The 9,807-nt window shown below is 44.2% G+C and overlaps 1 protein-coding gene and 1 long non-coding RNA gene across 3 annotated transcripts; both read right to left on the bottom strand.

Moving 5' to 3' along the window:
* Positions 1–1,177: 1,177 nt before the first annotated feature.
* Positions 1,178–4,733, bottom strand: LOC143421149 (uncharacterized). The gene is made up of 2 exons (XR_013100901.1): positions 3,508–4,733; positions 1,178–3,428 (listed from the first exon to the last, which is right to left on the bottom strand). It is a non-coding gene; the product is annotated as an uncharacterized LOC143421149 (long non-coding RNA).
* A 1,362-nt stretch (positions 4,734–6,095) lies between these two features.
* LOC143421150 (uncharacterized) lies at positions 6,096–8,839 on the bottom strand. Of its 2 annotated transcripts, none has more exons than XM_076890286.1 (2): positions 8,368–8,839; positions 6,096–7,820 (listed from the first exon to the last, which is right to left on the bottom strand). In XM_076890286.1, exon 2 carries the CDS (start codon positions 7,756–7,758, stop codon positions 6,796–6,798), a length of 963 nt encoding a protein of 320 aa, XP_076746401.1. In that variant the 5' UTR covers positions 7,759–7,820; positions 8,368–8,839; the 3' UTR covers positions 6,096–6,795. The 2 variants fall into 2 exon arrangements, with proteins under 2 accessions (XP_076746401.1, XP_076746400.1); XM_076890285.1 differs by having other exon boundaries at positions 6,096–7,823.
* Positions 8,840–9,807: the final 968 nt, after the last annotated feature.

Raw genomic sequence — 9,807 nt, forward strand, 5'->3', positions numbered from 1 at the left:
CTTGTTTCAGTTTTTTAGGTTTTAAATATCATCGAGTAATAAAATCATAGAACCTCAGATGAGCAATAAGCTATGACATATTACTCAGGGCCATTATTTATATAAGCCAAAATGCAGATGCAGCATGTGAAAAATATGCTACACCCTTAATGTATCCATAGTTATTATTGTGAATGCCTCTACACAAACACAAGTTTTGGAGGTCTGTTAACACAATGGCAAAGGCATCCCAGCAAATTCAGTCCAGTGTCAGAGTAATGCTCAGAGAAACTCTAAAAAACCCAAGAGCTCCATCTAAGACAGTTAGCATGTTAAATTTCATGACAATAGAATCAGAAAACAATTGAAAAATAATGACTTGATGGATTTTTAGAGAAAGCTTCTTCTCCATAAAGAACACATCAGTACAGCTAAGGTTTAGAAACTTTAGTCTGATCAAATCAAAAGACTTCTGGATCAGTGTCCTTTTGAACAGATGAGATGGGTACTCTGGCTTCCTCCCACCGTCCAAAGACATGCAGTTTGTAGGGAAATGTCCATAGGTGTGAATGTGAGCGTGAAGGGTTGTCTGCCTCTGTGTGTTGGCCCTGCGACAGACTGGTGACCTGTCCAGGGTGTGCCCCGCCTCTGGCCCTATGACAGCTGGGATAGGCTCCACCCAGGAGAATCCATAAAAGATCCATAAAATCAAAAATTCAACTGAAGACTGTACTTAACTTTTCCTCTCTTTGCTTTTCTCTCTGTGAAATCCTGAACTCAAAGGAATATCCTGCTGATCTCATGAAGACCTGCAACTCTATCTCTATCAGCAGACTGAAAGATTTGCTAAGAGACTCACAGGCTTATAAATACTGACGTCTTTTCGTGTTTGGTGCTCATCGGTGCGTGGAAGTGTTGTGGGGAGTGGAGAGGCAAATTAGCTTTAAGGTAACTCTGGTACAACGTATCAAATGACAATATTTATGTTAATATTGCGCAGGGTCACTTTTCAAAAAATGTCAATAAAAAAATAAAAATGTATGGATCCCAGAAGTCCCTTCTGAAGCAAGTGACCTTTGACAGAGTCTCTGGTCAGTTATTTTAAAGCAGTATCAAAATGTGCATGTCTAACATGTGGCTACTAAATGGTGCACAGTAGCCTGGTAGAGGTTTAAAAAAGTCAAACATACACTACCAGTAAGAAGTTTGGACACACCCTCTCATTTAATGGTTTTCTTTCTTTTTCTTACTTTATATATTGTAGATACTGAAAACATCAAATACATGGAATTATGTAGCAAAAAACAGAAAAATAATTCTAAATATGTTTTATATGTTAGATTCCTGGAAGTAGCCGCCCTTTCCTTTGTTGACAGCGCTGCAAACTCTTGGCCTTTTCTCAGTGAGCTTCATGATGTAGTCACCTTAAATGGTTTTCACTCACAGGTGTACGTTTGCCAGAGTTCAAACGTTACGTTGCAACTGGTTCACATGAGCACCGCCCCAAGAGCAAGAGTCACCTCTGCCGCTAAGGATAAATTCATCTGAGTTACCTCAGAAATCACAAGTTAACAGCACCTCAGATTAGAGCCCAGATAAATGCCACACAGAGTTCCAGGAGTAGACACATCTCTACATCAACTGTTAAGAGGAGACTGTGTGAATCAGGCCTTTATGGTCAAATAGCTGCTAAGAAACTACTACTAAGGAAAAACAACAAGTAGAAGAGATTTGTTTGGGCCAAGAAACACAAGGAATGGGCATCAGACCAGTGGAAACATGTGCCTTGGTCTGTTGACTCTAAATGTAAGATCTTTGGTTTCACTCGCCGTGTCTTTGTGTGACGCAGAAAAAGTGAATGGTCTCTACATGCATGGTTCCCACCGAGAAGCATGGAGGAGGAGGTGTGATGGTGTGGGGGTGCTTTGCTGGTGACACTGTTGGAGATTTATTCAAACACCTCCAGGCTGTGTAAGGGCTGTTTGACGAAGAAGGAGAGCAATGGAGTGCTGCACCAGATGGTCTGGCCTCCACAATCACCTGACCTGAACCCAGTGGAGATGGTTTGGGATGAGACTGACTGCAGAGTGAATGCAAAAGAACCAACGAGTGCTCCGCATCTCTGGGAACTCCTTCAGGTCTGTTGGAGAACCATTTCAGGTGAAATGGCATTCAGCTCAACGAGAAAATTCCAAGCTTGTGCAAAGCAGTAATGTGCTTTCATAGTTTTGATGCCTACAATTTAAATACTCATGAAAATAAAGAAAAAAAAACATTAAATGAGAAGGTGTTTTCACATTTTAGACTGGTAGGGTATGTTGGTATATGTTCCGCTGGCACAGAATATTTATGTTTTGTGCACTGTATAAAAACAGTGGACGTCTTTTAATTATTTCCACACATTTATATCGTTTTTACTCAGTGTGCATTGGTGTTTTTCTTGAGGCTTTATTTTAACTCCAATTTAAAGAGGAAGTTTGTGTCACGGTCTCTGTAAAATGAGCTTTTGTGCAAATTATGCAGGGTGAGAGTTTTAATGCAGACAGTTGATTCTGCTCATCTGAGCGCAGCATTTTCAGTTGGCTGGAGAAACCTGCAGACGGCCGACTTCTTCTGTCTGCGGGGACCGAAGAGGTCACCTGGACGAGCGAGAACACGTTTCTCCCACTGGAAACACTGAGCCCTGACAAACAGAGTATCTGCAGCACGCAAGGTGAGCATATCCATTCAGAAGACTTGCAATACATGCTTGTTTCTTGTTGCTCATACAGACAAGTGGCAAATTAAAGGAAAAAACCAGAACCACTGAACCCTACAGAGGGGGAACTCGCTGTAGGCCCCTGCAGTGGTGATCCACTTCAAATCAATACAAAGTTATGCAGAAACATCAGCTTAATGATTAAATATTTTTGTCCTGGTGGGAGTGGGCTCTTCCATGATGACATATCCCCAACCACTGAAAAGTCTTAAGAGGGTGAAAATGATGCAAACCACACGCTGTAGCCTTTGCCACAGTATGCGACTCAATCTGATCTCAATCTAATTGATCACTAATCCATGTGGGACTTTGCCCTCGACCATTATCATCAAAAAAACAGATAAGGGAAAACATTTTTTTTACAGTAAATATGGTCTTGCCCAAATCAGAGATTTAGAGAGTCGCTGCCAAACAGCACTAATGGTGTTTGTGGAGGCTCAACGCTTCATTTCAAACACTTCATTCTGGTTCTTCCATTCATTTGCCACTGGGTAGTGTGCCATGAAAAACAGCTGGTTGGTTTCTATCAGCAGGTTGAAGTCCAGATGTGGTGTGTGTCCTGAAAAGTCAATAAATGATGTTGATCGCAATGCTTCTTTGTGGCGCTGAGGCCTTGGACTCAGTCAGGTCCTTCCTGTGTGATCTTTTGTGCTGAGCTGGAGTTGTTCTTGTAAGAGGTCTGTTTGTTTGCCTAAAAGACAAAGCGTGATGTATTTTCATACAGTAACATTTACATGAATTATCTATTCTCGGTTCAACAGGACTCTCACCTGGAGGCTCCGGCTGCTGGAGTTGTTCTCATCCCGCTGGCACAGCAGATGTCGTGGTGCTTCATCGGGGCTGCTGCCTGAGCTACGCACATCTCCCAAATTCAAAAACAGAATTTTGGACACCAGACAAGTCACAGACAAGCACGTGCTCCTCAGTACAGACCAGCCGTTTAACATGAAGGACGGGATTTGTCCCACTAAACACGGAGGGGACGTCACGGACAGCTTCAGGACGCTCGCAGAGATTTCACTCGTGTCTTTAACCAAAGCGCTTTTGCGGATGTGTGCAGGATCTTTAATCTGAATTATTTTAGAGCATTTATTATTTCCAGACAGTCTGCTCGCTAGTACGCGCACCAGCGCAGGCGCAGCTGAGTGCGCGTGCGCTGGAGATTGCGAAAGTTTTGGGTAACGTAATCCACTCACTTCCCTGGAAACTTTACCCCCCACTCTGTCCGACCTGTACGAAACAATCAGCCTTCTTCCCACCAGGACCACCACACACTCTCCGTGTGGAGAAGCCTCCGCCGCTGACGCCTGGTGTGAGCCGCTGCGCTCGCCCGGAGAGTCGCGCAGCGCCCCGCCGGCCAGTCCTAGGCCGTACGCCGAGCTGGCAGGCCGCTTGGCCGGCGGATTCCTCGTCCAGATATTCCCCCGGCACCGGAGAACAGCGGACAGGGCAGAGGCCGAGGGGGTGGAAGCCATGGTGATCGGTAGCGTCCACGTCTCTCCTCCTTAACGCCAGCCTCCGTCTAAACACTCACATAACCTTCAGAGGTTTATTTGCGTAAGGAGCGGGTCAGAGGAGGGTGGGGGGTTTCTTCTAGTCTGGTCCACGCGACTATATTTGCCTCGACTGTGACAGTGGGGGGTTCGTGTGGGTGTGTCTTTAGGCCAGAGCAGAACAAGCAGCTACTTTACACCCCGGAGTGGAAACACTGGATGAAAATGAGACAGATTTAGCAGGTACTCGGATGCAGAGGGACTGGGAGACAAATGCAGTTTAGGTTTTTGAAGTAAATCAAAAATGGGCACAGTTGCCCCGAGTGATCGATTTATACGATCTATTTCTTCTCCTAAAAATAAAAAAGTAGTAGTGTGACACTCGAAGATCTGAGAACCGGTCACAGGGGGCATCGCGGGTCACAAAATTCTACATGAATAAAAACTTCTGTTAATAAATAAAAAGTGACTCTGAAGAAACGCACAAAACAGCAATAAACAAGTTTCACCTACTGAATATTCTTTTTTCTCTTTTCGTTTATCATTTCCATTTAATGTGGAAATAGTATAGTTTGCACTTCAATTTCATTTCAGTTAATTTCCAAAATGAATTCGATTCTTTTATTTAACATGTTTAAATGCTTTTTTTTAAAACTAATGTAAAGTTTTTCCAGACTAACCTTTGGTCGTTACGTTCGTTATAGTGACCTTGGTCAGGACAATTACATAATAGTTGGAGCTGGACAATGAATACAAACATAAACGCAAACATTTATTGAGAGCACTTCCTGAAGGGGGCGCTACAGGTTAAGCTAAAATGCCCTCAAAAAAGATTTTATAAAGATTTCTGTACTGTGTAAACTTTATTGTCCTACTTTTTTAAAAAGCAATTCATACCGTTTCTGTAGTGCTGCTGTATAATGTTACAAAGGTTTGAGTAAGCTGAGCCCACACAGTCCTTGCTGTAAGCTTTTCAGGATTTAGGCTGGAGTGACATTTCTATTAGACTCAGCACATGTTGTTGTGTTTTTCCCTTTGTTTATCAGATTTAATACAGTTCATTTCTGATGAAGTGATGATTTTAAATATTTGTTAAATCCAGACAGTTTAAAGTGGTCTTTGCCATTGGAAATAGCTGGATACTGTTAAGACATGGTTTCCAGGAAAGACGGGGGGGTACAGGTTTTTAAGTATTTCTCTTTTTCATGTGTCAGATGTTATGACCCAGAATGGACACTATTACTATTTTAACTACACCCCTCTGGGACGTTGCCCAGTGTCCCCCAGGAGGAGCTCTGGGTGAGTGGACGCTCAGTGGGTTAAAGGTCAACACTGATCCTCCGGGTCAGTTATGAGTCTCTCTTGAAACCCCTGACTAAGTCGATACCTTACAGCTTATCGCCGGGGTGGTACCCTCTAAAGTGTGACTGTTTCTGGTTTGTACTTTACAGAAAGAAGTTTTGAACTTTTACTTTTAAAATCATTCGTTGCAAATATACATAAGAGTCACAGAATGAAACCTGTCACACTGACTCAAGAGAAATGTCTGTGGTTTTGTACAAAAGACTCACCTGCAATTCTTAACACCGGAATTTTTAATTCCCTGTTGCCCTGTACGAACATTTCCCATCTGACATCACTCACTTCTTTACTTCTTACTGCTGAAGTCTGATCCTGAAACAGGCCATCAAATTAAAGTTTTCCATGTGCTGATTTTAAATGTTTTTTCACTCACTGCTTGTTGCACACATTCCTGATCCACCCTACATCAAAGTGATGGATGACATGCTGCAACTGATCCTCCCCAATCAGCCAGAAAAATGCCACAAAGGGCGTGACGCCCGTGTTTGTCAAACAGGCTTGTCATCCTAAAAATCCCGATATGCACAGCTGAGAGGAAGTTGCTCAATCCACCCTGTTAGCAGGTGTGTTTACACGGTTAAAGGGGATCAGGTGTCTAAATGAAGCATGAGGGCTTCTGAAAAGAAATAAGCAGCAGGTGTGTATCAGTAGAGGACAATCTCAAATATGCCTTTATTTGATGGATATGTTGAGAAATACTTGCAAATATATAAATCATCTGTGGCATCTGTATGTACAATGGGTTTGGACTATAAACAAAATTAGTTAAGAACTATAAACTCTGGATCAGCGTTCAATCCAGAGATCTTCCCAACCTTTCATCACAGAGTGTAGTGCATTTCAACATTTACAGCTTACTTGATCTGTGCACAAGGTTCCTTTATTGTGTTCAGCCGCTCTCACGGTGAACACAAACACCTTCAGAAAAGAATAAAAACAGGAAACACATCAGTCCCTTTTCCTTCATGTGCACCTGCCAGTTCTTTTGTTTTTAAAAAAATGTTGCTCTCCTGGTTTTCCTTCATTTCTCCACGTGACCCAAGCTTGAAGGAGCTCAGTTTGTACTTCACCATTATAAACACAAGGTGTGCAAAGTGGAACAAGGGTCACTGGAAGTTTTGTGTGATTCTCTCTCCTTGTCCACTTCATCTCCCCAACCATCACCCTCCACAGTCCTGTCCTTGACATGGACGCATCTCTAGTTCATGGATTTTGCTGTGAAGTGTTGTTTGATTGTGGACGTGGGGGATGAACGTTGTTCAAGGACACAGTGGGTATGATCACAAAAGCCAGAATTCCCACCAGCATGAGCGCCACAGTGATGGTGATGATGGTCGCAACCACTGCGTAGTAGCACTGATCTGAACGGAACATCCTGCGCAGGCGACCTCTCATCCTGCTCGGAGGTCTGCCTACATCCACCACAGTGGTCGGGGTGATCCCCTGCTCCATTGCACTTAGCTGGAGGTTCCTGCTTGGTGCCGCCTGAGTGTCTTGACTCTTGGTAGGCAGACTGACGACATTAGGCCTGCTCGGGCTGTTGGGAGGAGGGTTCTTCAGCATCAGCTTACCCTGGTTGCGCTTAAAGCGGATGGACAGCGCCCGCTGCATATCTGAAGGGAGTTTGCTGATGATGTCCCGATTGTTTCCCAGACGGGGCAGGTCCCGGCCGCGAGGGAGCTCAGTCACCTCTCGGCACACGGGGCAGGACAGGGTCTTGAGCTCAGGTGAGGTGACGTTGATGCGAGCCAGGCACTCCAGACAGAAGGTGTGCCCGCATGCCAGCAGCTTTGGGGTCTTGAAGACATTATCGTAAGTGCAGAAGCACACAGCGCACTCTGTGTCCTCCACGTCATTTTCAGGGGGTTTCATCCTTCTCCGATCGCTCTCTCCGTCTCTCTGGCGCCGCCCACGGCCCTCCTCGCTCCTTCCACGATGCCTCCTTTCTCCACGGTTCCTGTCTGACTCTCTTCTCCTCCCTCTTTCCGTCCTCTCAGAGTCAGAACTCCTCGATCTCCTCACTCTTAATGATTTCTCTTTTTTCCGGTGCTCCTCCTTGCTGTTCCTGTCATTCTGTCCGAGTTTGGGTTTGACGTTAGGGGCCTGGGGCTGCCTGGCTCCATGGCTCTCTTCGGCCCTGCTGTTTCCCTCCCCACCATCACTCATACTGGAGTGATGTCAGAGGTAAAGTGCCGTCTGGAATTCGACTCCTACCAGTTTCCCAACAGCTGCTGTGGAAAATTAAACCTCAGATGAGTTTATTGGCTCCCAAAATCAAGCAGAGCAGGAAGTAAGCCACAGGAATTTACCTGCAGTCACCACTGCTGCTTCATGGTGATGAAGCAAGAACGCCTAATCGCTGGCTGACATCTCGATTGTATTGAAATGCTGTTGTTATTCAACATGTATGTGCTGCTTTAGTCTTGACAATTGATAAGTTGCTATATTTGTTTAGTAGGTTTTCCTGCACAGAAATTGTGAGGAAACATGAGCTGGGAGTGCGTCAAGTGGAGGCTGGACTTCTGAGAAGCAAAACTGGGACTTCTTTGTAACGCTGCAGCAAATTTTCATTGTACCCAGTGAATTTACTTTTTTTAAAAAGTTTTAACACCAACAAGAGGCTCAGAATTCACATTGTTCACATTTGTTTAAAAAAAAGCAGCGCAGACATGTTGGCAAAGTTGCAAGAATTCCCACTTCAGACTTTTTATGATTTCATGACTTTTGAATGGAAGCTGGTAAGTAAAAAAGAAAAAAGAATTTGTGCACACTGACCTGTGAGGTAGATGACTGCCGGATCAGTTCGTCAGAGTTGATCTGACATGTAATCCAGTCGTGTCAGTGCAGTCAACACTGCTCATGACTAAACGTCATAACTAAAAACAGTGATTGTTTTGAGCTCCCTGCTTCCCTCTTCTGTTCTTATCTTTGCTCTTATATCTACTTTTCTAATTGAGGACTCAGCATTGTCTCCTCCTCCTCTGAACCCTCCCCCCTTTGCCACACTTCCTCCCGCCCTCCTTTTTCTCGTCAGACCAGTTCAACCAGCTGCTATTGTTTTCATTCGTTTCTCTCTCTGTGGACTTTATAGATACTTTAGTTATTTACTTAAATGACCCCATGTGGCCACTCACACTGAAAGAAGATGCATGAAAATGACATTGCACCCCAGAGAATCATACTAATGTCTCCCTCGTGTGCAGACTAACCCCGTGTCACATATCAGATCAGGTACCTGTAGCATCACATGATAGAAGCACGTCTTGTCTTGCTGTTTCTGATTCTTAGTGTGATACAAGTCATGACAGACAACAGTCACCGTCAGGAAAATTCCACTCTGGCTCCATAAAGAGGATGACAATGCATCTTTGTGAACATACAGCATATCAGCATGTCATATTTGTCATTCCTCTGCCACAGTCTTGTCACTTCATGGTTTTACAACTCAAACAAGATCAGCTACATAGCTTTTCCTCACTCCACAGGCCTGCAGGTACTCACTCTGTGCCTGAGAGCCACACAGCTCGAGACAATAACTACACCAGATTCAAGTCTTTGACATTAAATGCTCAGGATTTTCTATGAGTCTGTGGTGGCCAGTGCAACCCTCTACGCCGTTGCATGCTGGGGGGAGTAGATTGAGGGTTGCTGATACTAACAGACTCAAACTGATCTGCAAGGCCAGCAATGTTGTAGGGATGGAGCTGGACTCTCTTGAGGTGGTCTCGGAGAGGCGAATGTTGTCCAAGATAAAGACAATGTTGGATAATTCCTCCCACCCACTCCATGACGTGCTGGCCAGTCACAGGAGCACGTTCAGTGAGAGACTGAGATGACCAAAAAGCACCACTGACCGACACAGGAACTCATTCCTGCCTGTGGCTCCATGTACAACTTAACACACTGTTTACTGCAATAGCTGCACCCTTTTGCACATCATGCTCTTCTTTCTTATTCAGCTATTTATCAATAAGTGACTTATATGCGTCACGCTTTATATAATAAAAACATGAACGCACATAAAAGTCAGCATTCCTTTGCCAGGTAGCGTAATATGCCTTGTTTTGGCTTAAACAATCAAATAAAATACGCCCCTTACAAACCAGAGGCCTTTCTGACATTAAAACTTCTTCTTCCGATTGTGACTTTCCTGAAAATAAAACCAGACGAGCAAACAAGTTGAAAAGGCTGCAAATACTACTGCGATGAGTAATT

The sequence above is a fragment of the Maylandia zebra genome, linkage group LG11, assembly GCF_041146795.1.
Source record: "Maylandia zebra isolate NMK-2024a linkage group LG11, Mzebra_GT3a, whole genome shotgun sequence".
In the NCBI taxonomy this organism is placed as follows: Eukaryota; Metazoa; Chordata; class Actinopteri; order Cichliformes; family Cichlidae; genus Maylandia; species Maylandia zebra.

Bases quoted from the DNA above. Each gene is read 5' to 3' on its own strand.
- LOC143421150 (XM_076890286.1), bottom strand. From the start codon at position 7,758: ATGAGTGATGGTGGGGAGGGAAACAGCAGGGCCGAAGAGAGCCATGGA.